At 45.2% G+C, this 19103-nt stretch overlaps 1 protein-coding gene across 1 annotated transcript in view; it reads left to right on the forward strand.

The window, feature by feature from the left end:
* rnf217 (ring finger protein 217) overlaps positions 1-19103 on the forward strand; it is a 28585-nt gene that overhangs the window by 1257 nt on the left and 8225 nt on the right. Inside the window, exons 2-6 of the mRNA XM_079526843.1 lie at positions 4008-4209; positions 5016-5625; positions 14628-14852; positions 16121-16285; positions 17327-17424. Coding sequence (XP_079382969.1) covers positions 4008-4209; positions 5016-5625; positions 14628-14852; positions 16121-16285; positions 17327-17424 — 1300 coding nt within the window. The remainder of the gene's footprint in view (positions 1-4007; positions 4210-5015; positions 5626-14627; positions 14853-16120; positions 16286-17326; positions 17425-19103) is intronic.

Below are 19103 nucleotides of genomic sequence, written 5' to 3' on the forward strand. Positions count from 1 at the left end.
CTGCAAAGCTTGTTTTTCATAAAAATCCCCCGTAGACATGTTATGAGCTACTTTCTGTCCAAAATATTCCACAAGTGATATTCCAAGCCGCCATTTTGCAATTCTGCGACAGGCCGTAAAACAAGACGTGAGGGGGAGAGCTTGTTTAATAGAATCTTACCTGCGCAGGTAAGACACCCAAAGAAGAAGCCGACGCAGCGCGACGCCCCGTCACGCACGGCCTTCTATTAAACAAGCGCTCTCCCACACGTCTTGTTTTACGGCAGGTTGAAAAAATACAAAATGGCGGCTCGGAATATCACTTGTGGAATATTTTGGACAGAAAGTAGCTCATAACATGTCTACGGGGGATTTTTATGAAAAACAAGCTTTGCAGATCGAAAGAGAAAAATTCAAGCTTGGACTACAGCTGCAATGTTGGTGAGTTTAACGTCGTTTGAGACCAGCAGATCACAAACGCAAAATGATGAGTGGGGAGTCAATGGAGGGTATTGCAACTCTAGATTCATCCCATTGTAAAAAAATCTAGAGTTGCAAATTGCGGCTAGCAGTGTAAATGATCCACATCTTTGGTGGGTTAGGGCATCCCACTCTTCTGCTGTATGTATGTATGTATGTATGTATGTATGTATGTATGTATGTATGTATGTATGTATGTATGTACCTTCACTCTCACCAGTAGTATACTGTGGTCCTTCACTCACCATGGGTCCATTTGGTTCCATTTGTGCACTCTTAGAGTTACAGCCCCATACGGGTCCATTTGGTTCCTAGTATTTGTTTAGGAGAGTGGCTAACGGCCTCAGCCTGATAACCTAAAAGTCTATTATCTACCCCGGATTATAGTGAATTCCCTTTAGTCTTTGAGAACCACACTGGTATAGCCTACTCACAACGACCACATCACTCAAATAGTGAGCGATTTGTGACAAAATAGTCACAGATGTAACTAGAAATGGACATGTTGAGCTCCCAACTTGCGCCTGTGATTGTCTACTAGAAGTGCTGTTCTAAATGTTTTTGCGAACGCAGTGAGCACTAACTATGAGACCTAGCAGAACATGTCTGTGTGTGTGTGTGTGTGTGTGTGTGTGTGTGTGTGTGTGTGTGTGTGTGTGTGTGTGTGTGTGTGTGTGTGTGTGTGTGTGTGTGTGTGTGTGTGTGTGTGTGTGTGTGTGTGTGTGTGTGTGTGTGTGTGTGTGTGTGTGTGTGTGTGTGTGTGTGTGTGTGTGTGTGTGTGTGTGTGTGTGTGTGTGTGTGTGTGTGTGTGTCTGTCTGTCTGTCTGTCTGTCTGTCTGTCTGTCTGTCTGTCTGTCTGTCTGTCTGTCTGTCTGTCTGTCTGTCTGTCTGTCTGTCTGTCTGTCTGTCTGTCTGTCTGTCTGTCTGTCTGTCTGTCTGTCTGTCTGTCTGTCTGTCTGTCTGTCTGTCTGTCTGTCTGTCTGTCTGTCTGTCTGTCTGTCTGTCTGTCTGTCTGTCTGTCTGTCTGTCTGTCTGTCTGTCTGTCTGTCTGTCTGTCTGTCTGTCTGTCTGTCTGTCTGTCTGTCTGTCTGTCTGTCTGTCTGTCTGTCTGTCTGTCTGTCTGTCTGTCTGTCTGTCTGTCTGTCTGTCTGTCTGTCTGTCTGTCTGTCTGTCTGTCTGTCTGTCTGTCTGTCTGTCTGTCTGTCTGTCTGTCTGTCTGTCTGTCTGTCTGTCTGTCTGTCTGTCTGTCTGTCTGTCTGTCTGTCTGTCTGTCTGTCTGTCTGTCTGTCTGTCTGTCTGTCTGTCTGTCTGTCTGTCTGTCTGTCTGTCTGTCTGTCTGTCTGTCTGTCTGTCTGTCTGTCTGTCTGTCTGTCTGTCTGTCTGTCTGTCTGTCTGTCTGTCTGTCTGTCTGTCTGTCTGTCTGTCTGTCTGTCTGTCTGTCTGTCTGTCTGTCTGTCTGTCTGTCTGTCTGTCTGTCTGTCTGTCTGTCTGTCTGTCTGTCTGTCTGTCTGTCTGTCTGTCTGTCTGTCTGTCTGTCTGTCTGTCTGTCTGTCTGTCTGTCTGTCTGTCTGTCTGTCTGTCTGTCTGTCTGTCTGTCTGTCTGTCTGTCTGTCTGTCTGTCTGTCTGTCTGTCTGTCTGTCTGTCTGTCTGTCTGTCTGTCTGTCTGTCTGTCTGTCTGTCTGTCTGTCTGTCTGTCTGTCTGTCTGTCTGTCTGTCTGTCTGTCTGTCTGTCTGTCTGTCTGTCTGTCTGTCTGTCTGTCTGTCTGTCTGTCTGTCTGTCTGTCTGTCTGTCTGTCTGTCTGTCTGTCTGTCTGTCTGTCTGTCTGTCTGTCTGTCTGTCTGTCTGTCTGTCTGTCTGTCTGTCTGTCTGTCTGTCTGTCTGTCTGTCTGTCTGTCTGTCTGTCTGTCTGTCTGTCTGTCTGTCACACCACCGTCACACACACACACACACAAAACTTAACTTAAAAAAAAACCTTTATACCAACCTTGAAATGTACTTTAGTTACGTCATCAAGAATAATGGTCCCTTATTGGCCGGTGGAGTACAGTGACATGCATAGATACCCAGCCAATCGCAGTACTTGCACGCTCTGCTTGCGCAAGTAATGATAAAGGGATTCATTCCATTATGTTGATCTGACCTCATCAAACCCCTAGATCTCCATATATGGAGCTGGCCTGTTCTGACATCACAGTGATGTTCTGACATCAACAGCTATCCTGGTTTTTATGAGGTCAGTGTCGAGATCTTCATATATGGAGAAGACTGGACTAGATCTGCATATTATGGAGCCGGCCAGCAACTCTACATCTGACCTCACGGACACCAGATTAATAGTTTAACTCCGATCCTGCTTCTTAACTGTGCCACATTAAGAAGCTCTGTTGTTTCAGCATGACCTCACCTCACCCTTTTAGGGTGATAATTTGTGAGAAAATGGATATTATTGTCACAATACTGTATTATCTGCATACTTACTGTATTAGCATCATCACAATAGCATGGATTAAAGTTCTCAGTCACTACGACAGATTTCATTTAATTTGGATTCTATACAATGCAGCATGTCTTCTGTGCAAGCTTCAGCACAGTAGCACACCGTATTACTTGAAGTGGTCACACTAGCAAAACGGAATAGATTTAACCCATTTAGGCTTGACGTAGTGTTACGTTTCCTTCATATATCTAGGGGTACTTAAAGGACGCAACAAGGCTGGCAAGTGAACTGTCGTTTATTCACAGTGCTTCAATAAGGTATATTCAATAGACAGAAGGTATATAGGCAATCAATACAATAGTATGAATATATATAAACAATATGGGGATATATATATATATATATATATATAGCTATAACCTTCTATCTAGACAACCTGTACGGACTAATAACGATAATTTCTGGGTTTCCAACCAACTTAAATATAGGGGCTGAGCCCTCTACTCGAGCCACGTCGAGTTACAAGTTTTAAGTGTTATTTAAATTATATAATGAGAACAAAAGGCTGTATGGGGCAACCCAGGGAAACAAACAAAAAAAGACTATACCTATCCTAGATGCAAAAGAACCTTCTATCTAATCCTAACCAACAAAAAAAAAAATCAGTTTTCTGAAATACCTATGTTTCTAGGCCTATATCAGTGGTACTCAATATGGACCCCAAAAATTATTAGCGATTTTTCAATAGCTAAACTATAACATAATACTTAAAACACCAAAAGGGGTTCCTGTCCTGTATGGGTTAAGATAGTTTCATGCTGTTTCACAAATCAGATATTAGGACTTAATAATTGAGATCACGATTCTCACACGATTCTCATTTTTCCCTGAGAATAATTTTTTTAAAGAAAAAAAACACAAGCTAAAACATAAGCTTAACTAAAAATGTAGTGCTGCAACGATTCTTCACGGAAACTCTTCACAAAATGAGATTGCATAGGTGTCTGAATCTAGATCTCGGGTCTTTTTTTCCCCTGGTTAATTGTGCAGCACTATTCGATCATAAATATGGTTGTATGTTTATTTTGTCCGTGTGGGCTGCCCATCAGCCCCGCCCCCGGACCACCACCACGGAGGAGGTGGAGGAGGAGGAGGAGGAGGTGAACGGAGGAGAAGGAGTGCCGTGGAGATCCTGAGGAGGAGTCTGGTCTCCGTCACCAAGTCTCCGTCTCTCAACCTCAACAACAACAACCGCCTGCAGCAGCAGCAGCGAAACGGCAGCAACGCAGACGGCAACAGCAACGACCGAGGGTAGGCCAGGCCTGTCACAGTTAGTTGTTGCACAATCCAATTCGCAATTCTTTGAAATGACCGCAATTTGTCGAGATAATCGCAATCATTTTTGCATAACCGTCATCGCTGCAGAAACGGCAGATCTACAGCCAACTCCTTGGGTCCAAACGGTTGCAAGGAGTTGCACGGTGGCCCTTTGGTGTGGTTTGGTCCATTGAATTCCATGCGTTGAATCACTTGGGACGACAAGGGTCAACGTGCAACAGGACATATCACACCGCTGGGACAACGCTAAAACCGTCTCGACCCTTTGGTGTGGTTAGGGCTTACAACAAGCGCACAACGCATCACTTTGTGACGCGTTGTAAGCTTGTAGATCTGCTTTTTTTGCTACTTTTACATATTTTGAAAGTATGAAACTATTAAATATGCCAGTCATTTCTTTGTATGTTTTTGTTACTTGTTATATCCGCCCTGTGCATTTAAAATCTTAAATTACAAAGCAATTTGAAAATGATTCATATGTTCACAGTGTTCAATGGCAATTCAATCGTTAATCACTATTTAATCAACTATTTCTATGACAATAATAATAATAATAATAATAATAATAAAACTTTATTTGTATAGCACCTTTCATGACATGAAATGCAGCTCAAAGTGCTTTACAGAGCAATGAAAAAAAAAAAGAAAAAAAATAGAAGCAAGGCATAAACATTAAAAAAAACAAGAGCAGTAATGCAATACAGTGAGGACATGAATAACAAAAAAATGAAACAATAATGAACCGTCAAGTGAAATGAGTGTTTTTGTAACCATCACAGTCCTAACCGAGCGAGGAGCGACACCCGGATCCACGCCGGCGATCGCCAGCGAGACGAGTGCGGCGACTGCGAGAAGAAGAAAAAGACGACGAAGTCTCGCCCGGAAGTGACTGCCGCAGCCGAGGAGGAGCAGGAAGCGGGGCCGGGATTGACCCCGGCGCCGTCGGATTCGCACCGAGTGGATTTGTCGCCGGAGTGTTTCCGCACCGGTGACGGAACGACGCCGCCCTCGTCGACGGACGGGTCGCTGAGGGAACACGTCTACTGCACGGTGTACTGCATCGTCGACAACGCGGAAATCGCCAAAATCGCCGACCCCCTCGGCCGTCGGTCCGTCCTCGTGGCGGGCGACGAACGCGGCGGAGAGGAGCTCGAGACCGCCCAGGGGGAGGAGGAGGAGGAGTACACCACCACCACCGGCGGCGGCGGTTCGATCCCCGAACCGTACACGCTGGACGACCTGGTGGACCCCCTGTCGGGGGAGGAGGGTGGCGTGGGCGTGGCCGTGCGCAGCTGCCGCGTGTGTCTGGACGACAAGGCCATATCGCCTCTGCACTGCTGCCGCAAGGCTGTCTGCGGAGAGTGTCTGAAGCTCTACGTCAGCTCCCAGGTGAGAGAGACACACACACACACACACACACACACACTCATGTCCACATAAAAGGGAGATTAGACAACGAGTCACGGACGCAAATAAAAGGTAAAAGGTGCCGTAAGGTTACATTCCCAGAGCCGTACGAGAGGCCTATCACTCAGCACTCATGGCTAAGTAACCCGGCATCCCTGCACAAGCTTGTCAGAGGTTGAAACCTTCTAACAGCCCAGCCAAAGCTGTGGGTATGTCCTAGGCTGCCAAATACAAAAAGAATATGCATATGCATTCCATACGTACAGCCTAGCTTTGAGCTTGTATATAGGCGTGGTTGGTTATTTAATGACCTTGGTCAAGGCTTCCACTCTCTGGGCTAGGACTTCTCTGGACTCTTAATTTACCACAACATCTGGGCATGTGTGCAGTGATGTAAATAGGTTTTCAATGTAATGAGACCCGGGATGCAGGGATGGTCTTTTAGATGAGTCCCAGGGACATTTTATGAGTCCCACTTCAACTACGCTATAGGAGTCATATTTTGCCATTTTTACAAATTGCAGCATTTAACTCCCATTTAATTTTATATGGTTATAATGTGGTTATATTCATGTAGAAAACAGAAGAAGAAATGATTATTATAACTAAAGCTATCAAAATAAACTAGAATAAAAAACAGTACAGTAGTTCAGTAGTGCATCCCGTGGATGCAGAGGTTGTTGTTTTATTGCGTCCCTTAACTATAAACTGCGTTTTGGGATGCAAAATGCACCCTATTTTAATCTCTGTGTGTGTGTGTGAGCTGACAACTCTGCAAGCATGTCTTAATCAGAGATGGAACATGGATGGAATGTTTGTGCATTCTCACTAGCTGTACGGTAGTTTAACTATTGTGTCATGGACATGGTGTGCTGCTGTGCTGTGTGCATCCCTTTGTATGCATAACAGCCATTCAGTACACACACACACACACACACACACACACACAAACACACATGTGTGCGTGTACACTCCATGCAGCCTACAACAGGCTTGCCTCGGTGATGTCACTCTCACACATGCAGTTTGGGTCATATTTCGAAACTAATTTTGGATCAACATGTCCCCAAAAAGGTGTGCGTGTTTGTGACACAGGAACACATTGGAAACAAGTGTGTTCTATTATGCTTTTATTGTGTATTATGCTGGGTTTTAAGTTATATGTGGGTTTACTAGTATTTCCTTTACCAAAATAAAATGAAATTATGTGTGGTGGGCTACAGCGTTGGTTCTCAAAGTGGGGTCTGAGGACCCCCAGGGGTCCTTGAGGAGGTTCCAGGGATTCCCCAGTTAATGGCATCGCAATCATTTTAATCGCTTTATCCATTTATATGTTGGATATTTAAAAAAATAGCAGATCTACAAGCTCATAATCGTGAACATTTCTTTTGAAGATTCTTCTTTAAAGACACAGTGAAATGAAACATTTGTTTTTCACACTTTTAGACCACTTTTATCCATGGCCGTTTTTGAATGAATTAATGATTTTTTTTATTTATATAGCGCCTTTCCAAACATATAGTTACAAAGTGCTTTACAGACAGGTTAAAAACAACAATCATAAACAACATCAAGACCATCAGAAATAACAAAGCATAACATCACATCAAAACACATCAAGGAAAAAATGAATATACACGAGATCCCCTCGTAGCTGTCATCAGCCTAGGTAGGCTTGTCAAGTTCCATTAGCCGGGTGGCTAACCTGTTCCTTTGAGTAGCTGTCGCCGGCGCTTCGGACTAGCGTCCTGTATAGGCCTACATACATATACACACATACATATACAACCGAAATTAGGAAAAGCACTTGACATACAGATACAGGTGTTTTTAATAGCGGGCACTGTCTCCGCTTGCCTAAGGGCCAAGGGGGGCATTCCAGAGCGATGGTGCGCGGGCCGCAAAAGCCCGGTCACCTCGGGTGACAAGGTGAGTTATGGGAGGCACAAGAAGGGCCTGCAGATCGGAGGCTGCGCGTTTTAGCATGTCCGTGAGGTAGCAGGGGGCTAGTCCATGTATATATGATATAGTACTTTATTGTCAGTTCACACTGAAATTTGTCTTGCGACCCAACAGCCAAGTATGCAGAACACATATACACACATTTGACATAACACAAAGAACAAGACGATTTACATACATAAAGACATGAAGACAAGAGCAATATCCACCGCTTAGATTACCCCGTGGCTACTACAACTCCTGATTAAGCCTCAAGGTCGACTGGTGGACAAAGGACCTCTTTAGTCTGACCTTATTGTACGCTGGTACACCATATCTCCTTCCTGAAGGTAGCAACCTATATTCTCCATACAACACATGCTTAGTATTAGAGGTGATATTCCTTGCTAACCTTAGGATGCTGGTATCATACGTGGATGTATAAAGTTGGTTGTCCAACAATCTTTGAACAAATGTTCAGTTGTTGCAGCAGTTGTGACTATTAGGGCTGCATACAAACATCCATACCAGGTGGTACTACAGTACTGAAGAACACTCATAATAACAGAAGTGAAAAACAAAAGAAGAATGTAGGGCTTTGAAAGTGATCAATACAATCTTGAAGTCGATTCTGTAGCTCACAGGGAGCCAGTGTAGGGTAGCCAGGATTGGTGTGATATGCTCACGTTTTCGTGAGTAGGCGTGCCGCAGAGTTCTGCACCATCTGGAGACGTGCTATATTTCTTTCGCTCATACCGGAATAGACAGAGTTACAATAACCTAGTCGTGAGGAAATGAAGGAGTGTATAACGGTTTCTAGGTCCGCATGTGACGAAAATGATTTTTATTTTATCCCAAGGAGTGTTTTTTGTGCAAAACTAATGCTTGGAATGGATTCAGAATCATGAGAAACCCCTAGTTTGACATGACACATGCTACTTAAAGCATAATGAAATTTAGAACATTTTGCTTATATTGGTTGTTGATGGTACCGCAACTTTCAGCAGCTGTCAAAAATTCCCTTAGGGTGGTTGAATAGAAACCAATGTGGGATATGTTAGTAGACACCTCCATAAACACATTGGTGAAGAAAATGCTTGGTAAGAAATTTATTCTCAGATTTTATTAATATCCCCTGACTATATAAACTATTCATTCATTGAATTTACCAAAAATATGCTATATTGCGTGCGACGGCGTGCGCGTGACTTGGACTGAGGACTATACAATCATGTGTCGCTACTCGCTACGTCAAGTCGCAAAAGCACTCGCGGCAAAAACTCAGCGTTTTGCACTACGTCACAAAATACATTGCTGTGGAAACAGAAATCCGGTGCAGCTCGGCCCCTTGTGTGTGATCTGACCAGTTAGAGCACCATTCTGTCCTGTGTGTGTGATCTGACCAGTTAGAGCACCATTCTGTCCTGTGTGTGATCTGACCAGTTAAAGCACCATTCTGTCCTGTGTGTGATCTGACCAGTTAAAGCACCATTCTGTCCTGTGTGTGATCTGACCAGTTAAAGCACCATTCTGTCTTGTGTGTGATCTGACCAGTTAGAGCACCATTCTGTCCTGTGTGTGATCTGACCAGTTAGAGCACCATTCTGTCCTGTGTGTGATCTGACCAGTTAAAGCACCATTCTGTCCTGTGTGTGATCTGACCAGTTAAAGCACCATTCTGTCCTGTGTGTGTGATCTGACCAGTTAAAGCACCATTCTGTCCTGTGTGTGATCTGACCAGTTAAAGCACCATTCTGTCCTGTGTGTGATCTGACCAGTTAAAGCACCATTCTGTCCTGTGTGTGATCTGACCAGTTAAAGCACCATTCTGTCCTGTGTGTGATCTGACCAGTTAAAGCACCATTCTGTCCTGTGTGTGTGATCTGACCAGTTAAAGCACCATTCTGTCCTGTGTGTGATCTGACCAGTTAAAGCACCATTCTGTCCTGTGTGTGATCTGACCAGTTAAAGCACCATTCTGTCCTGTGTGTGTGATCTGACCAGTTAAAGCACCATTCTGTCCTGTGTGTGATCTGACCAGTTAAAGCACCATTCTGTCCTGTGTGTGTGATCTGACCAGTTAAAGCACCATTCTGTCCTGTGTGTGATCTGACCAGTTAAAGCACCATTCTGTCCTGTGTGTGTGATCTGACCAGTTAAAGCACCATTCGGTCCTGTGTGTGATCTGACCAGTTAAAGCACCTTTCTGTTGCAGGTAGCTTTCATAAATGTTTTTTTTTTGTGGCTTTCGTCTGGAGGGACAGACAGTAGGCTGACAGGAAATGGGGAGAGAGATGGGGGGGAAGACATGCAGTAAAGGCACACTGCCAGACTGGATTACCAGTCAAGGTGCCTGGACCACTGAGCCATGGCCCAGGCCTGTAGGTAGCTTTCAAGTAGTTGCATGGCCAATCATTGGTGTGGTTTTGGAAATGAAGCGAGTCCAAGTCGAGGTGTGGTCATTGGTGTGGTTTTGGAAATGAAGCGAGTCCAAGTCGAGGTGTGGTCATTGGTGTGGTTTTGGAAATGAAGCGAGTCCAGATCTCGAGACCGAGACCAGATTTATTTTCTCACTTGATAGGTACAGAAATCACTGCGAGAGGAGGAAGGCGCGTCGGCTGCGCGACCCTTAGTTAACAAGTTAGCTGTCTATAAGCGCCAGACAGCTGAATGAGCAACTCATTACATGAGGTATAATACAATTATTTAATTGCAGCGACTCATGTGGACTCGGTGGGGGAGAAGAGTCCCGAGTCCCTTGGTCCGAGATAAGAGTCACGACGGGTCAAATTATGGCCTAGACCGAGACGAGTCAGAATAAATGAGTCGAGTTTGGACTCGAGTACTACTATCACATGAGGTTAGTTATGGTACAATAACAATACATAATACAAATCCGTGCTTAGTTTGTACATGGGATTAAGGTGCAGAGTGTCAGCGCCCGTCAGGTTTCAGACCACAATACATTAGACTGAGCAAACATGAGCTACCTACTGTATGTTATGAGCTCATGCTGTCGTTGAGACGAGAGTGGGGGGGGAGGGGGTCCACGGGTCCGCCCTCTAGTTTATATATAACTCTATGGTCATATCGTTTCACTGTAGAGGACTCCTAGGTTCACGCGTTCACAGTTTTGTGTGTGTGTGTGCGTGCGTGCATGCGTGCGTGCGTGCGTGCGTGTGTGTGTTTGTGTGTGTGTGTGTGTTTAGCCTCTACTCCCACTTGTTGTGACTGACTGTCAGTGCGACTGAGTTGTCGTCGTCCTGGTCTAGTCTTCTTTGTCTTGTCCTGTTGTGTTTTTCCTCTTATCTCCTCCTCGTCTCTCTCTTCAGACTGCTCGTCCCCCCCCCCCCCCCCCCCCCCCGCGGCCGGTGTAACACGACCAGGTGGGAATTGCCTGAGCGTATACAGACTGAGACCCGTGTTTTTAGAAAGTAGATTTGAATCGCATTTAAAACCTTCCTTTAAAAGATTGGTTCAAATCTGATTCACACAAATCTGTTTCCATGCAGGGGCTGTCGCTTATTATGCAAATGTACGCGGCAACTAATTGTCTCTCAAATAAGTGATGAGAAGATTATCGATTTTATTTCGATTAGCGATTTAATTGCGATTAATTATTATTAATTGTCTTTATGTCACTGGGGCATATGAATACAAATAAATAATCTGTTTGGCTTTTAGGCTTTGGGAACAGACGGTGCGCAGCGCACATATGACGAATAACGCACGTCATTGGATGTCTTTACACTACAAAAGAAAACGCATGAATAGTGGAAATAGCGTTTTGAGCTTGTAGATCTGCTATTTCCAATATTGTTGAAAATATGGCGATTATGAATTATGACGATTGAGACGATATGCAAAGGAAGAATTGCAATTAAATAATGTAATCATATGTGGATTTTTCCCCCAGATTGTTATTCCAGTCTGGATAAACATGGGGGTCTGCGCTGCCAGTCTGAACAGAGCCTTTGAGAAGAGAGTATTTTATTTTGTTTTCTAGTTGAAGTGGTGTGTAGTTTTAGTCATAGTAAATGGTAAATGGTGCATTTATATAGCAAAGGCGCTTTACATAGATTGTGCATTGCATTCACACACACATTCATACACCGATTGCAGCGGAAGCCATGCAAGGTACCAACCAGCACATCGGGAGCAATTTGGGGTTCAGTGTCTTGCCCAAGGACACTTCGACATGTAGACAGGAGGAGCCGGGATTCGAACCGCCGACCCATGGATCATTGGACGACCTGCTCTACCGCCTGAGCCACAGCCGCCCTAGTGGCCATAGTCTTTTGAATGAAACTCCATTTAGTTTTGGTCATATTTTATTCATCTCAAAAGTGGACTAAATATCATATAAGATTTTATTCGACTGAATCTACAAAAAAACGTATTTTGGCGGGAATGATGGCTGAAAATAGGTGACCTACAAGCTCACAATGTGTTGCAGTGTGACGCGTTGTGAGCTTGTTGATCTGCTATTTCCAGAGTGCAACACCCGAGCACGTTACCAGACATAACTGGTCTTTTAGTTGTAATGGATCTCTTCTGGTTGGTACTTTATGCAGCATTATAGTGTAGTAAGTGTACACACACTAAGCACCTGCATGTTTCTACTTCTATAGTGGGAGGTACTGTGTATTGTATCATGTTACTGATGCAAGAAAAGTCAACCTGGGTTGTTTTAAAATAACACTTAAAGTGCATAAGTGACAACATACTGTGTGTGTGTGCGTGTGCGTGTGCGCGTGTGTGTAGTTGTAGCCTGTCAAACCGGTCTGTGGCCGCACGCACGCACGCACGCACGCACGCACGCACGCGCGCACACACACACACACACACATACACACACACACACACACACACACACACAGCCCTGTGAGCTGCAGTGAGTGTAGGGTTTCATTATGCCATGTAACAGTCATTTACATGTGTGGGTGTATCACCACCCTCTGCAGCCCCCATTGTTCTCTGCTCTGTGTCCATCTCACTCAACACAACACAAACGTGCGTGTGTGTGCTGTGCGTGTGTGTGTGTGTGTGTACACATACGTGTTTTTATTACGGTGAATGTCAACTAGCACTATGGTACTCATTGCTATAGAGTGTTTGTTCAGTAACGGGGGTCTCCCTGTCTCTCCAGCTTTTTATTAAAGGTCAGAAGATACAGTGACATAGAAATGATGACACAAAGAGGTGAGCTGACTGCAATTAAAGCTACTCTCTCCTGATTGGATCATGATATTGTCAAAGAACCCTCTTGCTGAACAAACACTATGATTACATTGATTAGTATCAGAGAATATAAAGCTTTAACCTTTAAACAAACACAAAAAAATCACACCTGTGTGACCTGAGCGGTGCAGGCTGCTCAACAACACCGCTGGCTGGTTATACTGCTCATTGTGAATGGCCCTTTAGGCTGCTGTGTGTGTGTGTGTGTGTGTGTGTGTGTGTGTGTGTGTGTGTGTGTGTGTGTGTGTGTGTGTGTGTGTGTGTGTGTGTGTGTGTGTGTGTGTGTGTGTGTGTGTGTGTGTGTGTGTGTGTGTGTGTGTGTGTGTGTGTGTGTGTGTGTGTGTGTGTGTGTGTGTGTGTGTGTGTGTGTGTGTGTGTGTGTGTGTGTGTGTGTGTGTGTGTGTGTGTGTGTGTGTGTGTGTGTGTGTGTGTGTGTGCATCATTCCTTTGGGAGTTAACTATACAGTGTTTGGGGCGTAGTCATGCGTATGTGTTTCAGTGAAGTTCCCAGCAGCCACACTGGGCTGAACCAGGGCAATGTGCTGCGGTCACGCTTATCCCACTAAGAACTCCAACGCATCTGTGTCGCCTTATAGCTTTTAACCATTATTTTAAACTTTAGCTGTTGAAAAATAGCAGATCTAACAAGCTCATAGCTTGTAGATCTGGGAAAATGTGTGTTGGGGGGTCCCCTGGAACAAAATATTTTCAGATGGAGGTAGGCCAAATACAGATCATTTTGAGGGGCCTTGACATGAAATAGTTTGAGAACCACTGATATAGAAACATACCGGTAGGTTTTTTCAGAAAACTGTTGTGATTTAGAAGACTTTTTCTTTTTGTAGAATCGGCCTCAGGTCTTAAAAGGTTATCCTACCGGATCACTTTCTGTGTGCTGCCTATAGTGGGAGACTTCAATGAATGAATGAATGTACATAATACGCTCTGTAATAAGGTTATATCACACTGTGATGTAACGGGCGTGTGGGTTAACCCATTTTGGGCAGGAACCCCTTTTGGTGTTTCAAGGATTATGTTATACTTTAGCTATTGAAAAATAGCAGATCTACAAGCTCATAGCGTGGCACCGAGCGGTGCCGCGCTACGAGCTTGTAGGTCTGCTATATATTCTTTCAGAGCGAACGTTTTTAACTCAAATCTTTGCTTCTGGGGGGATGGGGGGTCCCTGGAACAACATATTTTCAGATGGGGGTCGGTGGCCAATTACATATAATTTTTGGGGTCCTTGACATGAAATATGGAGCACCAGAAACATGATTCAGAAAACTGTCAGGATTTAGAAGACTTTTTTTTTTAATTTCGACGTCGGGCCTAAATGGGTTAAGTCACTGGAAATACCAGGCAGGGTTTTTAGATTTAATGAAGAATGCCAAACACAGTATGCAGTCAGAGTGTCTTGAGTGTACAGGGTTTGATGAGGGCCCAGGTATGGCCGGAATTGTTGGGCCTGTTGAGAACTCTAGTTTTTGCCGGCTGCCGGGCACGGCTGCACTAATAACTTTGGGGCAGGCCCGTCCAGAGTTTAAATGGACAGGTAGTTTAAGTATCTTGGGGTCTCGTTCACGAGTGAGGGGAGGGTCGGAGAACGAGATCAGCCGGGGAATCGAAGCGGCAGGGGCGGGTTGGGGTGACCAACCAACCAAACACACTGAAGGGAATTGCACGTTTTCATAGTAAATGCAATAATTGCTATTTTGTGCATACAGTCAGACAGTTAGTGCCTTATTTTGTATTGACTAATGTTTTTTTGTTGTTTGTTTGTTTGTTTTTTATGTCCGCAGGTCCGAGTGGGCAGGGCCTACATCACCTGTCCAATCCCCGAGTGCTTTGGCCTGCTGGAGGAGGGGCTTGTGGTTTCACACCTGGCCAACGAGGAGGTGGGAAAGTACCGCTACTTCCTGGAGCTGAGCCGCCTGGACGCCAGCACCAAGCCCTGTCCTCACTGTAGCCTGTTCACCTCCCTGACCCCCCACACGCCCCCTAGCACCAAGGAGACTAAATACAAGGTATACACACACCCCCTAGCACCAAGGAGACTAAATACAAGGTACACACACACGCACCTCCTAGCACCAAGGAGACTAAATACAAGGTATACACACCTCCTAGCAACAAGGAGACTAAATGCAAGGTACACACACACACACACCTCCTAGCACCAAGGAGACTAAATACAAGGTATACACACCTCCTAGCACCAATGAGACTAAATACAAGGTATACACACACACACACACACACCTCCTAGCACCAAGGAGACTAAATACAAGGTATACACACCTCCTAGCACCAATGAGACTAAATACAAGGTATACACACACCTCCTAGCACCAATGAGACTAAATACAAGGTATACACACACCTCCTAGCACCAATGAGACTAAATACAAGGTATACACACACCTCCTAGCACCAATGAGACTAAATACAAGGTACACACACACGCGCGCGCACGTGCACACACACACACACACACACACACACACACACACACACACACACACACACACACACACACACACACACACACACACACACACACACACACACACACACCTCCTAGCACCAAGGAGACTAAATACAAGGTACACACACACCTCCTAGCACCAAGGAGACTAAATACAAGGTACACACACACCTCCTAGCACCAAGGAGACTAAATACAAGGTACACACACACCTCCTAGCACCAAGGAGACTAAATGCAAGGTATACACACACCTCCTAGCACCAATGAGACTAAATACAAGGTATACACACACCTCCTAGCACCAATGAGACTAAATACAAGGTATACACACACCTCCTAGCACCAAATACAAGGTACGCACGCACGCGCGCACACACACACACACACACACACACCTCCTAGCACCAAGGAGACTAAATACAAGGTACACACACACCTCCTAGCACCAAGGAGACTAAATACAAGGTACACACACACCTCCTAGCACCAAGGAGACTAAATACAAGGTACACACACACACACACACACACACACACACACACCTCCTAGCACCAAGGAGACTAAATACAAGGTATACACACACCTCCTAGCACCAAGGAGACTAAATACAAGGTATACACACACCTAGCACCAAGGAAGCCAAATACAAGGTACTAGACTTCTCAAATTCTGCCCCAACCCAACGTTTTCGGGCCGGGCCCTTTGCTACAGATCCCGTGTAGTAAATAAAGGTGTCATTCTCTGTGACCTTGCTGCAGATCCCGTGTAGTAAATAAAGGTGTCATTCTCTGTGACCTTGCTGCAGATCCGGTGCAGTGCGTGCCAGTTCGTTTGGTGCTTCAAGTGCCACGCTCCGTGGCACGACGGCCTGAAGTGTCGCGACTACAGGAGAGGAGACAAGCTGCTCCGACACTGGGCCAGCGTGGTAGAGCACGGGCAGAGGAACGCACAGAAGTGTCCACAGTGCAAGGTACTGTATGGGCACTGAGCTCCAAAGATATGCATTCATTTCACACAGAAGTGTCCACAGTGCAAGGTACTGTATGGGCACACAGCTCCAAAGATATGCATTCATTCAGACTAGAGCTTCGCAGTCCTGCCCACTTTCAGAACGACGACGGCACCAGGAAATAATTCCCCATTCATTTTCCCCATAGACGTTTCAAAAAAGTATTTATTTAAAGACCTTTAAAGCCTCGGACAAAGCCAACTCGGCAGGTGACAACTCATGACGATAAACACATTTGTTTTGGGCCGAACAAATAATTAGAAAGAAGAAAAACAACAATAAAAGTTTTGTACCCTGCCCTTTTGTCTTTCTAATTATCTGTTCTATGCATTCAATCATTTCACAGTGCAAGGTATAGGCACTGAGCCGCAAAGATACAGTATTTATACACTTCTTTTCTTTTTATTAAATTTTTATCCCACAATTTTGTAACCCCTTTTTCACCCGGTGCCAATGCCCAAGTTGTAACCCTGGGCGCTACTCTCCCTCTGCCAACCTGGGGAGAGCCCCGAACTGAGCTCATGCTTCCTTCAATGCATGAGGAGTGAACAGGCTGTTTCTTATCACCTGACCGGGGGGGAGTTTCCCCGGTTGGACGTAGAGCGTGGAAGGAACACGTTACTCTAACCAGTTCCTTTCCCCTCTATCAGGCGCCCCGGCTGACCAGGGGGAGGCAGTATAGAGAGACCAGGATTACTGCATGTTGTTTGTGAGGGTACATACCCTAGGACAGGGGTTCTCAACGCTTTTGTCTGGGGACCCCCGAAAATGCTTTGGCCATGTCTCAATGCTGCGTAGCAACTAGCAAGCAAACGACAGGAAACCTTTGACACAAGTCTAACTTGATGTGTTTTATTAAATCTTTTTTAAATTTAAATTGTCACCCGTTTATATCGATATACATATATCGATATATTGTTACATGCTAATGTTTTGTGGTGTCTCTCTCTCTCTCTCTCTCTCTCTCTCTCTCTCTCTCTCTCTCTCTCTCTCTCTGTGCAGATCCACATTCAGCGCACGGAGGGCTGTGACCACATGACGTGCACGCAGTGTAACACCAACTTCTGCTACCGCTGTGGAGAGCGCTACAGACACCTGAGGTACAGTACAGAGCGCTACAGACACCTGAGGTACAGTACAGAGCGCTACAGACACCTGAGGTACAGTACAGAGCGCTACAGACACCTGAGGTACAGTACAGAGCGCTACAGACACCTGAGGTACAGTACAGAGCGCTACCGACACCTGAGGTACAGTACAGAGCGCTACAGACACCTGAGGTACAGTACAGAGCGCTACAGACACCTGAGGTACAGTACAGAGCGCTACAGACACCTGAGGTACAGTACAGAGCGCTACAGACACCTGAGGTACAGTACAGAGCGCTACAGACACCTGAGGTACAGTACAGAGCGCTACAGACACCTGAGGTACAGTACAGAGCGCTACAGACACCTCAGGTACAGTACAGAGCGCTACAGACACCTGAGGTACAGTACAGAGCGCTACAGACACCTGAGGTACAGTACAGAGCGCTACAGACACCTGAGGTACAGCGTGGCTAGGGTCGGGACCCAGAACTGCTTCTTTTTCGGACCTGGTTCCCGGAGATTGAAGAACCGTAATCGGTTCCATCGTATTTTGGAACCGTTTCTCGAACCTCGAAACCTTTTATCGCGCTGTCAGAGTTGGTATGTGTGGACTTGACGTCTGCTACACAATTACTATAGAGCGTCGCAGTCCCGCCTCCTACCCTGGACCAGGAAATGAAACCCAATGCATTATTCTCATAGACATTTCTTAAAGTATTTATTTAAAGACGGTTACGCCGCGGACAAAGCCAACTGGAGTCGTGACAACTCATGACAACACAAACAATATTTTGGACCAAACAAATAATTAGAAAGAAGAAAAAAACGGCAGGTTACAACACTTTTTTTGTTGTTTTTCTTCTTTGTAATTATTTGTTTGGTCCAAAATATTGTTTGTGTTGTCATGAGTTGTCACGACTCGAGTTGGCTTTGTCCGCGGCGTAACCGTCTTTAAATAAATACTTTAAGAAATGTCTATGAGAATAATGCATTGGGTTTCATTTCCTGGTCCAGGGTAGGAGGCGGGACTGCGATGCTCTATACCAGTGGTTCTCAAACGTTTTAATTTCACTCTGAGAGAGTACAAATGAAACGAAATGATCCATTTGGAACCCCCTATAGGAACCGTTAAGGAATCGGACTGTTAACACCCCGAACGCCGGGGTTATTTAATGCATTAAATCAGAGTGCCCGGTGATTTATAGCAGCGGAGCACATTTAGCGACGGACCGGATGTTATCCCGGATGTAGTTAAAGTAGCTTGATGTAGCCAAAACACTCTCGATGCAATCCACAACAACGGGAGGTATGATTAATTCTAACGCGACTAGCAACGAGCCCGCGATGGGCCGTCTAACATATAATCTTTTCTTAGAATTGGACGGAATGATTTAGATCAAGAGTTATTCACGTTTTAAGATTTTCAGTCTCGTCGGCTAAAATGGGAGGGAACATTTTCGATGACGTCCCACCGGAAAATAACATTGAATGTTGAGCAACAGACACTCTGTTTTGATATCAATAATCTCCGTCCTTTTTATCAATCTCCGTCCTGAGCGCTGGGCGTTACTAATTGATTGAACGGAGAACTCCGTCCTTGCCGCTCAGGGTGTTAAGAGGGTATCGACCCATGAAGCTCTCAAAAGGTTCCGCTTCCATGACTTTTCGTAAATATTCGATTCAAATCA

The sequence above is a fragment of the Electrona antarctica genome (genome assembly GCF_951216825.1).
Source record: "Electrona antarctica genome assembly, chromosome: 17".
NCBI classification, from domain to species: Eukaryota; Metazoa; Chordata; class Actinopteri; order Myctophiformes; family Myctophidae; genus Electrona; species Electrona antarctica.